Source organism: Cynocephalus volans, chromosome 10 (genome assembly GCF_027409185.1).
Source record: "Cynocephalus volans isolate mCynVol1 chromosome 10, mCynVol1.pri, whole genome shotgun sequence".
Taxonomy (NCBI): Eukaryota; Metazoa; Chordata; class Mammalia; order Dermoptera; family Cynocephalidae; genus Cynocephalus; species Cynocephalus volans.
Window position 1 is genome coordinate 27,213,006 of NC_084469.1, and position 18,968 is coordinate 27,231,973.

At 35.7% G+C, this 18,968-nt stretch overlaps 1 protein-coding gene across 1 annotated transcript in view; it reads left to right on the forward strand.

The window, feature by feature from the left end:
* Positions 1 to 6,170, forward strand: part of EFCAB5 (EF-hand calcium binding domain 5) — a 144,600-nt gene extending 138,430 nt beyond the window's left edge. The window contains exon 23 of the mRNA XM_063109813.1: positions 5,980 to 6,170. Within this exon, the coding sequence (XP_062965883.1) occupies positions 5,980 to 6,170 (191 nt within the window). The remainder of the gene's footprint in view (positions 1 to 5,979) is intronic.
* The last annotated feature ends 12,798 nt before the right edge of the window (positions 6,171 to 18,968 follow it).

An 18,968-nucleotide genomic window follows, 5' to 3' on the forward strand; every position in this document is an offset into this window, starting at 1 on the left:
CTCAGTTGGTTAGAGCATAGTGCTGAGAACACCAAGGTCCAGAGTTCTAGCCCCGTACCAGCCAGCAGCCAGTAAATAAATTAATTAATTAAATAATTTATAAATTAATATACATATATTGGAGCACATGCTCAACATTTTTTTTTTTTTTAGTGAGCTAATCGGCCAGCCCCTACACTCAACATTTGTTACTGATAGAGGCACGTGAATTTTTGTAAAGATAAACGGCATTGATTTCTATTCACATATTATTGGATTTATAGCTACATCATGAAAAAAAGCCAGTACATGTGTAGAAATTATGCTTGCAATAGGAATGAAGCTAATGTACCTGCAAGAACTCAGCATCCACCGTGGAACAAACTGCCATCTAAAACTTTGATAAGTCAAGAAAAATGTCTTTTTATCACTCCATTTAACACCAATTCTTTCCTGATTAGCCTGAGAGGCAGTACTCTACAAAGCCTTTGGGACCACATTACAGTGACATTAAGTGCCCAACTGCCATGGGCAAATATGAGTTCCCCTGCCTACATAAAAACGGACTGAAATTTGCATACACATACCCTTTTAAGTGTATATTGTTGCATGACCCTTCAGCTTATTGTTTGTGGCAGTAATGTTAAGGAGTGACTTAGGGTACGTGATAAGAGAACCAAAACTAAGAGAACTGATGATGAAGGAGAAGAGCATTCAAGAAATGCTGCTGATCTTGGGTTAGTTGTTAGTAGAAAGGAGCAGCTACAGTTTAGTTTTTGGACTTGAAGCTTAAGTACTTCATTCTTTTTACTTTGCCCATCTTACTTATCGTTTATAATTCCCAAACGATTTAACTTAATTAATCCAGCGTTAAAGCAGGAATCCATAAATGGAGTTTTAATTTAGAAATATCTTATTATAGCCCAACGTTTCCAGCATAATGAATTCCCTATGCAATTAAAAAGTTTGATTAAACTAGAACCTACAAAAATAGCATAATAAAATGTTTCTGAATCAGTAGGTCTATAAACAGGTTGACACTGAATCTTTATAGCTTAGATGTATTCAAACAACTTACCATAACCATTGCCACGGACAATTAAAAAAGCATAGTTTCTTAGGGTTATAAGACAAAAGTACGTAATACATCTGCTTGAAAGAATTACTAAGTCTGTGTGAATGGGTTCTGTCGTCTGCCAAATTGCAAATATCTGTCATGTCACCACAAGAGGGCAGTAGAGCTCAACCGCTAATGGGGAACCCAGCAGAGCGTCGGAGGCTTCATTAGAGGAGTCATCAGAGCCTGTTGTTAACGGATCAGTCTCTGGAAAGGGCAGGGAAACAGGACCACCGCCCAGACAGGTTCGGAGCTTCTGTCCCCACTAACAATAAGACAGGAAATAAGCAACCGGGGCTTGTGAAAGGAAGCGGCCTCGCTCCCTATCCTCGTGTCCTTGAATCACCATGGAGATGGCGACTAGCTTAATAATGGCTGCAGATAGGGGTCTGTTCATTTGGATGTTCAGATAAGAACACTGTGGCAGGCATCAAGGCAAGAGCTCTTAATGGGGATTCGGGAAGGGCAGAATAAAGCTGTGGGGAGCCACAGAGCTGTTTTATGTCAGAAAATTATTAGGGCTGGTTTTAGGAGTATCCTAGGGTGAAATTTTATTTAATTTAGATTTATAACATTAGAACATTAAGATAATCAAAATAATCTTTGGAAACCTGTAGGATCACTTGTCAAGTTTCTAGGGAGGAAGCTCATTAGTATAAAGACGGATCAATAATAATAAATGCATCTTCAGTATTTTAAGTATGCATGTTTCTTGGTCTAGTATTGCCCATAAAATGAGATGAATCGGGTATTTTTAATATGCTGTCATGACTAGCATCTGTTTTTGTTTTATTCATAATTGTCACTAATTTTACTGAGCTATAATTTGAAAAGACTTTTAGTATTTGAAAAACCTAATTCAATTATTTTCTAATGTTTCAATTCAACATTTATTGAACACTTACAATTGAGTGAAAAAAGACAGTGCGTGTGCGTGTGCGTGTGCGTGTGTGTGTGTGTGTGTGTGTGTTAAAACAGAATTTTGGAAAATTAATTGTTTTGATATGTTTTAAAATCAGCTTCAAATAAAAATGGAGGGGCTGGCCAGATAGCTCAATTGGTTAGAACATGGTATTGTAACACCAAGGTCAGGGGTTCGGATCCCTGCACTGGCCAGCTGCCAAAAATAAAAATAAAAATAAGTAAAAATAAAACTGAGACTTGTATTCACTTGTATTCACAAGTTCCCAACATTTTATGTGCCTTCCCTGTCCCATATTGTACCTTTTGTTTTAGGAGTGCCTTCAAAATCATGGGAGAAAGTCCTAGCCAGAGCAATTAGGCAAGAGAAATAAAGCATATCCATAGTAGAAAGGAGAAAGTCAAATTGTCCCTGTCGGCAGATGCATAATCTTATACACAGAAAAACTTAAAGACTCCACCAAAAAACTCTTAGAACTGATAAACAAATTCAGTAAAGTCAAAGGATACAAAATCAACATACAAAAAAGCAGTAGCATTTCTATACACCAATAATGAACTAGCTGAAAAAGAAATCAAGAAAGCAATCCCATTTACAATAACTACCAAATTAAAAATAAAATACCTAGGAATAAATTTAAACAAGAAGGTGAAAGATCTCTACAATAAAAGATATAAAACACTGATAAAAGAAGAGGACACACACAAAAAATGGAAAGACAACCCATGTTCATAGATTAGAAGAATTAATATTGTTAAAATGTCTATACTACCCAAAGCAATCTACCAATTCAATGCAATCCCTATCAAAATACCAATGACATTCTTCACAGAAATAGAAAAAAAATCCTAAAATTCATATGGAACCACAAAAGACCCCCAATAGACAAAACAATCCTGAGCAAAAAGAACAAAGCACTACCTAACTTCAAAATATACTACAAAGCTATAATAACCAAAATAGCATGGTACTGACATAAAAACAGACACATGGACCAGTAGAACAGAATAAAGAACCCAGAAATAAATCAATGTATTTACAGCCAACTGATTTTCAACAAAGGTGCCAAGAACATACATTGGAGAAAGGATAGTCTCTTCAATAAATGGTGCTGGGAAAACTGGATATCCATATGCAGAAGAATGAAACTAGTCCCCTATCTCTCACCATATACCAAAATCAACTGAAAATGGATTAAAGACTTAAATGCAGGGCTGAAATTGTGAAACTGCTAGTAGAAAACACAGGGGAAATGCTCAGGACATGGATCTGGGCAAAGATATTATGGATAAAACCTCAAATGAATAGACAATGACAGAAAAAAAAAATGGGATTATATCAAACTAAAAATCTTCTGCACAGCAAAGGAAACATCTACAGAGTGAAGAGCAACCTGTAGAATGGGAGAAAATATGTGCAAACAATTCATCCAGAATGTACAAGGAACTCAAACAACTCAAAAGCAAAAATACAAATAACCCGATTTTTTTCAAAAGACCTTTTTTGCAAAAGACCTGAACAGACATTTCACAAAAGAAGAATACAATGGCCAACAAGCACATGAAAATATGCTCAGCATCACTAACCATCAGGGAAATGCAAACCAAAACCACAATGAGATGTTATCTCACTCCAGTTAGAATGGCTATTATCAAAAAGACAAAAAATAACAAATGCTGATAAGAATGAGGAGAAAAGGGAACTCATATGTTGTTGATAGGAATATAAATTAGTACAATTATTATGAAAAACAGTCTGGAGTTTCCTCAAAAAACTAAAAATAGAATAACATATGACCCAGTAATCCCACTACTAGGTATGTATCCAAAGAAAGGAAATCAGTATGTCAAAGAGATATCCATACTCTCATGAATATCACAGTACAATTTACAGTAGTCAAGATAGGGAATCAACCTAAGTGTCAATCAACAGATGAATGGATAAAGAAAATGTGTTATATATACACAATGGAATACTATTCTCCCATAAAATAGAATGAAATCCTGTCATTAGTGGCAACACGGATGAGCCGGGAGGACGTTATGTTAAGTGAAGTAAGCCAAGCACAGAAAGATAAATACTTCATGTTCCCCACTCTTACATGGAAGGTAAAAATGTTCATCTCACAGAAATACAGAGTAGAATAGTGGTTACTAGAGGCTGGGAAGGGAGGGGTGTAGCAGGGGGATAGGGAGAGGTTGCTTAATGAATACAAAATTACAGCCAGATAAGAGGAATAAGTTCTAGTGTTCTATTGCACTGTAGGGTGACTATAGTTAACAGTAGTTTATTGTATATTTTCAAATAGCTAGAAGAGAAAATTTTGAATGTTCCTAACACAAAGAAATGATAAATGTTTGAGGTGATGGATATGCCACTTACCCTGTTTGATCATTTCACATTGTATACATGTACTGAAATTTCACACTGTACCCCATAAATATGTACAATTGTTATGTGTCAATTAAAAATCAACAATAAAAAATAGGAAAGCTAAACCTAATTCAGGGAGCCTTGTTCCTTTGTGTTGACAGAAGACAAGGAAATAAAATTTGTTCTGTTTTGTGATTCTAATAAATGTCATTATTGTTAATAAGCTATAAAAAAGAACACAATATTTAAAAGCTTTTCCTCAATTATAAGTATAATTTAATGGTTTATCCAACTCCAATCAGCAAATACTTATTGGGTTAGGCACTCAGTTAGACACAAGAAATAACAACGATGAATAAAACATAGACCTGGGGATGGGAGGCACCTGAAAAAAGGAGGGTAATTAATATTTTTGATCAACTACTCTGTGGCATATCTTTGCATATATTTTCTTGTTAAGCCTCATACCAATTCTAAGATATTATCCCTGTTTTATGGAAGAAGAAACTGAGGCTCAGAGCTAACGAGTGACCTCAAGGTCACAAAACTAGTTGGGGTAGCCAAGACTAGAATCCAGATCTGTTCAACTCTAAAGTATATATTCTTTCCATTGGACCATTATATTTCAGTATTAGTCATTGACCTCTGGGAAAAAATAACTTTTATGAATGATATTTTAACAGTTTTCAATCTAACAAACTTAAACATATAATGGTATATAGTGATATATATTTTTAAATAATTTTTAGAGGCTGGCCGGTTAGCTCAGTTGGCTAGAGTACAGTGTTATAACACCAAGGTCAAGGGTTCAGATCCCCATACCAGCCAGCTGCCAAAAAATAAAATAATTTTTAATTTAGTTTTTTTTTTTTTTTGGCAGCTTGCCGGTATGGGGATCCAAACCCATGACCTTGGTATTATAAAGCTGCACTCTAACCAAATGAGCTAAACAACCAGCCCCTAAAATAACTTTTTATTAGGAAATATTTCAACATAGAAGTATAGAGAATAACACCCATGCAGTCACTGCGAAGTTATATTCTATATCTACCTTTAACATTGTGCCATATTGAGTCAGACTTTTTTAAAGAAATAAAACATTATAGGAACCGTCGAGGCTTTCTACTCTTCTTTGATCCCATTTTCTTCTTTTTCTCCCTATAGATAATACTATTATGAATTTGGCAATTATCAGTTTCACTCATGATTTCTTTTTTACCACATGCTTATGTATCCATACACAAAAGAATACTATTTTGCAGGTTTTTAAACTATATTTTAATTGTACCCAAAAGTACACATTATTCTACAACTTACTTTTGGGCTCAATATGTTTTTGAGATTTATCCATAATGATATATGTAGCTCTAATTCTTTAATAGCTCTAATATGCTGTATAGTATTTCATTATGTGAATATACCAAAATTCATCTATCCTTATTCCTGTAATTACATATTTAAACAAGATTCTTCTATGGTTTAGACTCAAAACATAGTTAATAAACTTTTATCATAATATTGGAGCTTACAATTTTAATAATGAAAGTACAAAACTATCCACCATAACTTTTTTTTTTCCTTGATGCAGATCATTCCAGAACCGAAGTATGGAAATTCGGTAACATTGTCATTGAACACCTATACCACTGGATACACATCTGTTCAGCTCTCATGCAGCTAAAGAAAAAGCTAAATAGTGCTATTATACCTCCATTGCCCTCCAAGTCTGACAACTACATGTATGCGAAAATGCCGGGGGAAAGTTCCCAAGGGAAATGATAATGGAATTGGTACTGTATTTAGGATACTTGGGTCATATTCACTTCTGTTTAACTATAAAATATTTTCAATTGGAAAGGAATGCCACATAGACATATTCTGCTCCTAGACATTTACCTTGGTACTTTCTCAAGCCAAAGGAGAAATTTTATCTAAAATTCAGTTAAGGTAGCCATAACCAAATGTATTTATGTATATTACAGAATATATTTGAAAGTCTCCTTTTAGTTTGAGCTTTGTATCTGCCATGAAACTGCTATGGTTAATTGGGTATTTTTTTCATTCTTGTAAGGCACAAACTAAGTAAAAGACAGAGAATTTAGGGGGAAAATGGCAGTTTTTACATCAAGAGAGTGCTATATAATAAAGATTTTTAAAAATGGACTAGGAATTGTTTTTTTTTTTTTCAAATTCTTCAAAGAATTACCTGAATATGGTCTCGTCCCTCTCCCTGCCCTGCCCCCTTGCCTTAACAACTTAAAAGTAATTTTAATGAACAGAAATTCTTGTGGGAAAATGTCTGTGACTCATGGGAAAAAGAAAACTTTTTTTTTTTTTAAGTAACAAAGACCTCTCAAGTTCAAGAACTGCAAAAAGAATTTATATTTGTTTAAAGCTTATTATTAAGGCAAACTTTACTGCTCTGTGATGAGATAACATCTTTGCAGTAAGATATCTGATGACGAAATCCATTTTTAATAAAATTTTGGGAAATTAAACTTTATTTTCTTTATTAGATTGACAAAATGTGATGTGTTCCAAACATCATATAATTTGAGATTGGGGGTCCCTTTTTAACCTTTTCTGATAAGGTGGCAGTGTTATTACCAGTCTTCATCTCTTTGATGATCACATACCCTGTTTTAACCTATAATCCCTGTTTCATATTTGGAAGAAGGCTTTTTACAGCATTTGCAGCAACATTTCTAGGAACAGTGTTCTTGAAGATATTAAACTGATAGCCACATATCCTGCTAGCTTCAGAACAAGCTTATTAAGAGTTCATTGTGAATACAAATAGTATTTTAGGCAGCAAGGAAGAGAAGATTTTGCAGAATGCTATATTTTTAACTACTATGATGGGAATTAAGTTAACTGAATGGCTTCTAGCTTAATGATAACAAATATCATACATTTGCATGGCACTTTAACTTGTTTGAAGTATTTTCACATACTAGCTTATCTGATCCTCCCAATAATCTGTAAGATAGTTAGTCCTGATATTGTCTCCATTTTATAAATGAGAAAACAAGCTCAGAGAGTGAGACAGTTGCCCAGTTCACAACAGCTAGTAAGTGCAGGGTGGACCTAACATCCATGTGTCCTAATTTCTTGTTTATTGCACTTGCCAGAACCCCAGACATCTCACTAATACTTTTCTAACCTCTTACCAGGTTAACAACTATGCTATCAGTCTTTTGGAAACTACTTTAAAATTAAGCAACCAACAAGTCAGATTGTTGAATTTATTTAACCCTCATGCAGGTAAAATACTATCTTTCAACACCAGGAGCTTACTGTACTAGTGAAGAGGATGTTATTTGTACTTGTCTGAAATCAAAGGCTGGAGAGGAAAACCTTTAAGAATAATTCAGTTTATTTAAAGCCAGGTTTGAGGATCAACCCAGGAAACACAACCAAACAGAGTTGTATGTGTTCTGGAGGTCCATAAAAATCAGGAGCCTATGCACAAGTCGTGAAGCAGGTAGAGGAAAAGGTTGGGGGGTGAGTCCCCTTCTTGAAAAATCTCATCAATTAATGGTTACATAGTAGTGAAACAAGGCAAAGGTTTATTTAACATTGGTGCTATCTCAGTATGCAGCTTTTATCGGGTGCCACAAACACAGCAAAACAAAAGGAAACATGGTGAATCTTTGTGATATATCATTATTCCAGGAACAAGATGACCCAACCAAATCATAAGCCCAACGTCCCAAGGTAAATATGTCAATTTACATTCCTGCCTGCTTACTTTGGTCAGATGTCAGTCAGCAAGATGGCTTCTCAGCTCTATTTTGAAAACCTTGACTGAACTGATGACATTTTCTGTCATCAACTTGACAAAAATTTTGATATGGATATTTATATCCAAATCCATTTATTTCATTGTTAATAGATTTATTGATTTACTCTTATTCACATATGCTTCAGAAGCTCTGACTTGATTAATTGGATTTTTCAATGGCTCTTTGCTCACAGCTCATAGGTAACAATGACACTGTATACTATAGACCATCCAGACCCTTTCCTTTTTTATTAATTTTCTTTTTTTCTTTCTTTCTTTTTTTGGCAGCTGGACAGTACAGGGATTGAACCCCAGATCTTGGTGTTATCAGCACCACGCTCTAACCAACTGAGCTAACTGACTAGTCCTCCAGACTACTTTCTTTTATAATTATGGCTTTCAATGGTCCAGGAACAACATGAAGTTTCAAGACAACGATATTAGAACCTCAAAAAAGCTTCTATTGGCTCTTTTAACAGCTCTATTAAAATATAATTCACATAGTACACAATTCACCCATTTAAAGTGTACAATTCAATGGTTTTTAGCATATTCACAGAGTTATGCAACCATTGCAACAATCAATTTTAGAACATTTGCATCACCTCAATAAGAAACCCATAGCCATTAGCAGTCACTCCGAACTATCCCCCACCCGTGGACCTAAGCAACCACTAATCTACTTTCTTTCTCTATGGACCTGCCTACCTGAACATTTAATATATTAAATAGAATCATATAATATGTGATTTTTTGTGACAGGCTTCCTATTCCCTCATGATCTAAATAAGATCAAGCAGGGCTGGCCGGTTAGCTCAGTTGGTGAGAGCCCAGTGTTATAAAACACCACGGTCCAGGGTGTACAGGCCAGCTACAAACAAACAAACAAATAATCAAGAAACCAGCTTTCCCAAACTTCCACAGACATCCCAATCCACTAACTCAGAAGACCATTTGTAGGTAATGTAGGGAATTTTCATCTTCTCTGTGCAATGTCCCACATCCTCAACTCTGTGTTCTTACTCTCCCCCACACAATCTTATTATAAAGATCTCTCTCAACTGACAAGATCAATTAATTAAATACTGCCTATTTCTCTGTCCTTAAGCATGGTAATTACCCTCAGTAGGTGTTCCATCTCCTAGTCATTAAACATATTTTACCTCCATTTATTGCTTGAGCTTAGATCGTCTTGCCCACAGACCTCAACTGATAAAACACCTCCAGGCGGCTATTTTTTTTTTTTTTTTAATTTATCATTATACAGTGTAATTGATTTTTGTGGCCCTTTACCAGTATCTCCCATTCCTCCCTCCCTCTCCCCATTTTCCACACTTGGCAACCTCAGTTCAACTCTCTTCTCTTAAAAAGTTCAAAGAATTATTGTGATTGTTGTATCTTTTAAAAATTTATTTGTTTATTTTTATTAGTTCCCACATATAAGTGAGAACATGCAATATTTCTCTTTATGTGCCTGGCTCATTAGGCTTAACATAATTTTCTCTAAGTTTATCCATGTTGCTGCAAATGGCAGTATTTCATTCTTTTTCATGGCAGAATAATATTCCATTGTGTAAATATACCACATTTTCCTTATCCAGTAGTCCAACGATGGACATTTAGGTTGGTTCCAACTCTCGGCTGTTGTAAATAGACCTGCAATAAACATGGGAGTACAGGTGTCCCTTTGACATGATGAGATCCATTCCTTTGGGTGTATACCCGGCAGTGGGGTATATGGTGGTTCTATCTGTACTTGTTTGAGCAAACTCCATCCCATTTTCCATAACGGCTGCGCTATTTTACAGTCCCATCAACAGTGTAGGAGGTTCCCCTTTCTCCACATCCTCACCAGCATTTGTTATTCTCAGTCTTTTTGATAATGGCCAGCCTAACTGGAGTGAAATGATATCTCAATGTGGTTTTGCATTTCCCAGACGATGAGTGATGTTGAGCATTTTTTCATGTGTCTATTGGCCATTTGTATATCTTCCTTTGACAAATGCCTATTCAGCTCCTTTGCCCATTTTTAAATCAGGGTACTTGTTTTTTTACTGTTAAGTTGTTTGAGTTCCTTGTATATTCTGGATAGTAATTGTTTGTCAGATGCATATTTTGCAAATATTTTCTCCCACTCTTGTTGGTTGTCTTTTTGCTCTGTTAATTGTTTCTTTTGCTGTGCAGAAGCTTTTTAGTTTGATATAATCCCATTTGTTTATTATTTCTTTTGTTGCCTGTGTTTATGGGCTTGTATTCATAAACCTATGCCTAGTCCTACTTACTAAAGTGTTTCTCCTATGTTTTCTTTTAGGAGTTTCATAGTCTCAGCATGTATATTTAATTCTTTAATCCATTTTGAGTTAATTTTGGTATATGGTGAGAGGTATTGGTCTAGTTTCATTCTTCTACATACAGCTGTCCAATTTTCCCATCACCATTAATTGAAGAGGCAGTCTTATCCTCAGCGTATGTTCTTGGTGCCTTTGTCAAAGATCAAGTGGCTGTAGGAATATGAGATTATCTCTGGGTTCTCTATTCTGTTCCACTGGTCTGTGTGTCTGTTTTCATGCCAGTACAATGCTATTTTGGTTACTATAGCTTGGTAGTATAATTCGAAGTCAGGTAGTGTTATGTCTCTGGCTTTATATTTTGCTCAGGATTGCTTTGGCTATTCAGGGTCCTTGTTGTTCCGTATGAATGTTAGGATTGTTTTTTCCATTTCTGTGGAGAATGTCATTGGTATTGTGATGGAGATTGCATTGAATCTGTAGATCACTTTGAGTAGTATGGATATTTTCACAATGTTAATTCTTCCAATCCAAGATCATGGAATATCTTTCCATCTTCATGTGTCCTCTTTAATTTCTCTCTTCAGTGATTTGTAGTTGTCATCGTAGAGATCTTTCACATCCTTGGTTAAATTTATTCCTAGGTATTTTATTTTTTCTGGTAGCTATTATAAATGCACTAGGTTTCTTGATTTCTTTTTCTGATAGTTCATTGTTGGAGTATAAAAATGTTACTGATTTTTGCGTGTTGATTTTGTATCCTGCAACATTGATGAAATTGTTTATCAACTCTAAGAGTTTTTTTGTAGCGTCTTTAGGCTTCTCCATATATAGGATCATGTCATCTGCAAACAGGCCTTATCTTTTCCAATCTGGATGCTCTTTATTTCTTTCTCTTCCCTGGTTTTTCTGGTTAGTACTTCCAATACCAGTTGAATAGGTGTGGCAAAAGTGGGCATCCTTGTGTTTTCTCTGTTCATAGGGAAAAAGCTTTCAACTTTCCCCCATTCAGGATAATGTTGCCAGTGGGTTTGTCATATATGGCTTTAATTGTGTTGAGATACTTTCCTTCTATACCTAATTTGTTAACAGTCTTTGTCATGAAGAGATGTTGAATTTTGTCAAATGCTTTTTCACTGTCCATTGAGATCATCATATGGTTTTTGTCTTTGATTTTGCTGATGTTATGTATCACATTTATTGACTTGCATATGCTAAGCCATCTTTGCATCCTTGGGATGAATCCCACTTGATCATGGTGTATAAATTCTGGATGTGTTGCTGTGTTCTATTTGCTAATATTTTATTGAGGATTTTTGCATCTGTATTCATCAAAGATATTGGTCTGTAGTCTTCTTTTTTTGTTGTATCTTTGTCTGGTTTTGGTATCAGGGTGAGGTTTGACTCATAGAATGAGATTGGGAGAATAGCCTCTGTTTCAATTTTTTGGAATAGTTTGAAGAGAATTGGTGTTAATTCTTCTTTAAAGGTTTGGCAGAATTTGGCAGTGAAGCCATCTGGTCATGGGCTTTTATTTGTTGGAAGACTGCTCATTATAGCTTCAATCTCTTTGATTATTTTTGTTCTGTTCAGGTTTTCTATGTCTTCTTGGTTCAGACCTGGTAGTTTGTACGTGTCCAGAAATTTGTCCATTTCCTCCAGGTTTTCAAATTTGTTGTCATATAGTTGTTTATTGTAGTCTCTAATGATTTTTTGTATTTCTGTGGTATCAGTTGTAATGTCTCCTTTTTCATTTCTAATTTTTGTTATTTGTGTCTTCTCTCTTCTTTTTTTTAGTTAGCCTAGCTAATGGCTTGTATATTTTGTTTATCTTCTCAAAAAACTATTTGTTTCATTGATCTTTTGTATTTCTTTTTTGTTTCTATTTAATTTAGTTCTGCTTTGATCTTAATTATTTCTTTCTTCTTCTAACTTTGGGGTTGGATTGTTCTTGTTTTCTAGTTCTTTTAGGTGAGTCGTTTATTTGAAATCTTTCTGTTCTTCTGATGTATTTATTGCGATAAACTTCCGTCTTAGTACTGCTTTTGCAGTACCCCACAGGTTTTGGTATGATGTGTCATTATTTTCATTAGTTTCAATAAATTTTTTGATTTCCTGTTTAATTTTTTCTTAGACCCATATGTCATTCAGTACAATGTTGTTTAATTTCTATGTATTTTTATAGTTTCTAGAGTATCATTTGTTATTGATTTCTAGTTTTAATCCATTGTGGTCTGAAAATATACATGGAATAATTCCAATTTTTTTGAATTTGTTGAGACTTGATTTGTGACCTAGCATAGGGTCTATCCTGGAGAATGTTCCATGTGCCAATGAGAAGAATGTATATCCTGTGGTTGTTGGATGAAACATTCTGTGATGTCTGCCAAGTCCAATTGGTCTAAAGTGTTGTTTAGATCTTGTGTTTCTCCGTTGATTTTTTGCCTTGATGATCTGTCCAATGTTGAGAGAGGGGTGTTCAGGTCCACTATTATTATGGTATTTGGGTCTATCTCTTTCTTTAGGTCTAATAGTGTTTGCTTTATAAATCTGTCTGCTGTAAAGTTGGGTGCATACATATTTATGATTGTTATGTCTTCTTGCTGGATAGACTCTTTTATCATTATATAGTGGCCTTTTCTCTTTTTATGGTTTCTGGTTTAAAGGCTATTTTATCTGATATGAGAATAGCTACTCCTGCTCGTTTTTGGTTTCTGTTTTCATGGTATATCTTTTTCCATCCTTTCACTCTTAGTCTGTGTGTGTCTTTACAGATGAGGTAAGTCTCTAGAAGACAGAATATTGTTAGGTCTATCTTTTTAACCCAATCAGTCTGTGTCTTTTGAGTGGGGAATTTAATCCTTTTATATTAAGAGTTATTATTGAAAGGTGTTGATTTACTCTTGGCATTTTATTAATTTTTGTTTGGATGTTTTTAATATCTTTTGTACCTTTCTTTCCATTTAACTGTTTGTCTTCTGTGTTTGTTGGTTTCATGAGGTGGTTCAATAAAGTTCTTTTCTCTCTATTGTTTGCACTTTTATTTTCCTGGTGGGTTTTGTTCCTTCTTGTGTATTTGCTGCTACAGCTATAATTGCTACAGCAGCAACTCTCCCTGTTCTGCCTCAAATCTCTTATCTACATTAAGGGCTTTTGCCCTGTGTAAGTTCCCTGGTCTTTTTCAATCTTAACATTCCTACACTCCTCATGTATTCATGGTAGTGATGGTTGTTTTTCAGGTACCAGGTGCAGCACTCCCTTGAGGATTTCTTGTAGCACTGGTCATGGGTGGTGAACTCCAGCAGTTTTGTTTGTCTGGGAAATATACTATTTGTCTTTCATTTCTGAAGGATAGCCTTGCTGGGTATAGTATTCTTGGCTGGAAATTTTTGTCTTCTAGTATTTGGAATATATCATCCCATTCTCTTCTGGCCTTTGGGGTTTCTGATAAAAAGTCTGCTGTTAGGCTGATAGGGGCTCCCTTACAGATGACTTGATGTTTTTCTCTTGCAGCTTTTAAGATTCTCTCTTTGTCTTTCAACTTTGCCAGTTTGACTATAACATGTCTTGGAGAGGACCTTTTGGGGTTGAATCTGTTTGGGGATCTTTGAACCTCCTGGATCTGAAGGTCCATATCTCACCCTATACGGAAGTCTTCTGATATCATTTCATTGAATATGCTTTCAGTGCTTTTTCCTTTTTCCTCCTCTTCTGGAACACCCATGATTTGGATATTAGTGTGCTTAAGGTTGTCTGCTATCTTTCTTTGATTTTCTTCATTTTTTAAATTCTTTTTTCTTTTTTGCCCACCTGGGTTATTTTGAAACAGCCGTCTTCAGAATCAGAAATTCTCTCTTCTGCTTGTTCTAAAGCCCGCTATTTAAGCTCTCTGTTGTGCTTTTTATTTCACTGAATGAATCCGTTAGCTCCACAAGCTCTGCTTCATTTTTTTAGGGCATTAATTTCTTTGCATATCTTCTCCTTCAGGTCCTGGATACTTTTTCTCATTTTGTTGTGTTATCTGAGTCTTCTTGTATCTCATTGAGTTTCCTTAGGATTTTGCTTGAAATTCCTTTTCAGTCATTTAAAGGACTTCCTGTTCTATAGGATCTGGTATTGGAGAATTATAATATTCCTTTGGTGGTGTCGTATTTTCTTGTTTTTTTCATATTTCTAGTATTTCTACATTGGTGTTTAGCCATCTGGTAGAGCAGTTGCTTTTTCTAGTATTCTGGAGTAGGGTTTGTGGAGATGGAGTTCCTTTTGTAGATGTGTTTTATGACGACGGTTGAATGGGGTGTTTTAGTATTGGCTTCAGGTAGACACAGCAGTGTAGTTTCCATGTATGTACTCTGCCAAATTCAGTGTGGGAGTTGCATGAAAGTACCTCTGTGACCTAGTCCCTGGGACACTTAGTAATTCCTTGCTGAGGTTGATGACACTATGTTGATTTGTCAGGACATGGGCAAGCTCTCAAATTTGGGGGCATAGCTCCTTGTTGTCTTGTCACTCTTAAGTTATGGTGGTGTTCTTGGGTAGGACTATTGGCACTCTGACTAGCTCCCCCAACTTGATGGGTTTACTAGTGCTCCTTGATTTGAATGGGTGACTCTGGGTGAGTTTTCTCTTTTTTCTTTCCTTTCTCTGCACTCTGCTGGTGACTCTCCTGTCTATGTCAATGAGTGGTCAGCAGGTAACCTATGAGGTAGCACAGGCTGGTGGTGTGGCAGTGAGCCGTCTTTGTGGCAGCAGTTGCTGTGGTGGTGGCTGTTATGACCCACTAGTTCCACCTGGTGTGTGCAGCGGTGGCAGGGAATGTTCCTGATGGCACAGCTTCCTGTCACTCCAACGGGGCCTCAGCAGTGGCTGGGTCTGGTTCTCAGGGGTGGCAACTCTAGGTGGCCATATTTAGTTCCATGTGACTCTCTCTAGCCACAGATGGTTTTATGTTGTTTTTTCTTTTTTTTTGGTGGCTGGCCAGTATAGGCATCTGAGCCCTTGACTCTGGTATTATAACACCTGCTCTTACCAACTGAGCTATCCAGCCAGCCACAGCCACAGTTGTTTGAACTGGGGTTGACACTGTGGCTGAAATCAAGGCTGTTTAGACAGAAATACTTTTATAAAGGTTTGTAGAAGGCCAACCTTAAGGATTAACCTGGGAAACACAAGCCTGTAGAGTGGAAAGAGCTCTGAAGTCTAGTACAAGCAAAGGCATATTAAAAGGGAGTTTCAAAAGGGAGTTTTAAAACTGAGGTAAAAAGTTTCAAGTACAGTTGTTCTTTTCTCATGGAACACAAGAATCACAATTATTGGTTACTAATTACAGCATGGGAACCAAAAATATTTACCTGCAACCTGAAGCACAATCTTCATGCTTTAGCTATTCTTAACAATATCTAAATGGCTTCTTCAAAACCAGCATGTTGTAAATTAATGTCAGCAGTTCTAACCACATACACTGTTTATCTTAAGAACAAGATGTTGAGGTTGAGTTCATGAAATGTATCACAAGGCAGTTAGTTTTGATAAACCTGCTTCATTTTGATTATTTCCTTCATTAATGCCTTAAAAAAGTGAGGCCAATTTGTAAAATAGTCTAATATAAAAGGTACCCAAACCATGGACAAACCAAATGGGAAAGAGCAATAGGAGCAGTGTCTAAAAGGATATTAAGTGTTTAGAGAGGCCAAAGGTGTCATGACAGGCCTCATAGAAGTTGAAGCATATCTTCCAGACATGACAAGTTTGCAGAAATTGTAGGTATAGAAAATGTGTAGAAAGTGAGTAGTTGGTTGGGGAAAAGAATGGGCACAAAGAGAAGCTGAGATTGAAAGTAGTAAAGTTAACACTGGTAACATTAATGTCAAAAGATTAAATGGAAGATCCATGAGTTTGGGTGCTGAGGTTCCCACAGTCGCCTTGAATCCAATTCCAGTCTACTGTTCTGTTCTGTTCTGGAAGTTCTGTTTTTGGAAATCTAAGATAGTTGGAATTCTTTGTTGTATAACAGTCAAGAGTATGACAGTGACAATATATTTATTGGTTTACCCTGCTTCTGTCCTTCATGGTATTACCAGTTAGATGTCCCAAGCTTGGGTTCTAAAATGTTGGAAAGCTTCTCTGTATATATGATTCACCGTTGCAGTTACCACCATTGCTGCAAACTGCCAAATAATTGAAGAACTCTCTGCAACACTGTATCTGAGAAATCAACCCAAACTTTGGGAAAATCTCATGACTGCCTCATTACAATGTCCCAAAGGCAACGGGAAAATACAGAATTCAATACACCAGTTCAAAAACTCACATTATCTAGAATATTGAGCTCTCCACTGGGTAACTTTGTGTAACTAATTCAGTTAAAGACCATTTAGTGTCTTCAAGCAAGAGGCAGACAGCCCTGGCAGGGGCTTTATTTTTATTTGTTATTGATTCTTTTTCTCTTACAAAGTAACACATACTCATAGTTTAAAGAGTCATCCTGATATGCAAGGTCTGTTGAGACCAGAGCATTTCCAAGCCACACCTCACCCCTATTTTCCTTGCTTCTGAGTTCCAACTACTTTGAATTCTTTTAGTTCAGGAGTTGGTAAACAACCATGGGCCAAATCTGGCCAGCTGCATGTTATGGTAAATAAAGTTTTATTGGAACAGCCCTGCCCATATTGCCCATGGCTTCTTCATACTACAAGGGCAGAGTTGAGTAGTTGCCACAGAGACCATATGGCCAACAAGTCCTGAAATATTTACTGAGTGTTCACGGAAAAAGTTTGCCAACCCCTGTTTTGGCTGTAGTTTTAACATTTATTTCCATATTGCTAAATAAAATGCTTATTTGACTACTTTTTTTTTTTTCTGATTTAGGTAATATCTATTAACCTCCCAGTATGCAATACAAAGATTTAGCTCCTTCCTCAGTGTGTACACACACACACACACACACACACACACACACACACACTTTCATTCCTCCATTCTTCCCAATATTATTACATGGTAATTTAAGTTAGACTAGATCAATATTCAGCATTTACATGATCATGATTATATATGGTATTTAGGGCTTAGCCACGTAGTAAACTACAATTATTTTCCACTCCTGTACATCATTTTGCTTTCTCTAGAGTTAATGTTAAAAGAAAACTGGAGAAGCTATAATGATATCACACAAGTAGATTTCAGAGCACAGAATATTATCATGATAAGATTATTTCATAATGAAAAAGGGGTCAATTAATTAAGAAGACGTGATAACCGTAAACATTTATACACCTAATAATGAAGCTTCAAAATACATGAAGCATGGCTGGCCAGTTAGCTCAGTTGGTTACAGTGAGGTGCTATAACACCTAGGTCAAGGGTTAGGATCCCCATACCAGCCAGCTGCCCCCCAAAACCCCCCAAAACAAAAAACAACAACAAAAGAAGCAAGTCCACAGAGACAGAAGGTAGATTAGTGGTTGCCTAGAGTTGGCGGGTTTGGAGAAAAATGGGAGTGACTAATAGGTACATGGTTTCTTTTTTGGGTATTGAAAATATTCTAAAAATGATTGTGGTGATGGTAGTACAATTCTTTGAGTATACTAAACACTCTTGAGTTGCACACTTTAACTGTTTAAAGCAAATTAATAACAACTTATTGTGTATTTATAACATAGGTAAAAGTAAAATTTGTGGCAATAGCACAAATCTAGGAGAGGAAAAATGGAAATATACTTTTGTAAGCTTCTAATACTGTACTTAAAGGGGCATATTCTTACATGAAGATAGACTGTGATAAGTTAAAGATGTACATTAGAAACTCTAAAGCAACACCTTAAAAAAATAACAAGCAAAAAAGAATAAGCCAACAAAGAAGGTTAAATTAAAAAATCATAAGGTGCATCATAAAAATTTCTGTTAATCCAAAAGGTACCAAAAAAAAAAAAAAAAGAGGGAGGGAAGAGTGAGGAAGAGCAAAAAGAACAAATGGGACAAATAGAAAAAAAAAAAAGCAAACATACTTATAATCATTTTAATGAAAATGTTTTAAAACTCCCAAATTAAGAGATTGTCATACTGGATAAAAAAACCAAGACCCAATATATGCTGTCAATGAGAGATACAACTTAAATATAAATACACATATAGATTAAAAAGGGTTGAAAGTGAAAGGATGAAAAAAGATATACTATGCTAACATTAATCAAAAGAAAGCTAGTTATATTAATATCAAAGTAGACAAAGAGGAACAAAGGAAGAAAGAGGGTCACTTTATTGTTAATGCAAGAGACCATAACAGCTCTAAATGTTTATATACCTAACTTCAAAATATATGAAACAAAAATTGACAGAATTGAAAGGAGAAACAGACAAATTCACAATTATAGTTGGAGATTTCAACATCCTTCTCTCAGTAATTCAAAAGATGTCTTCGGCTGCTTTAAGCCAGCTTGCAATGGGCTAAGAGCGCGTTTGTGTACAGACAGAATGTGGCCAGGTCAAAAAAAAAGAGAAAAGTAT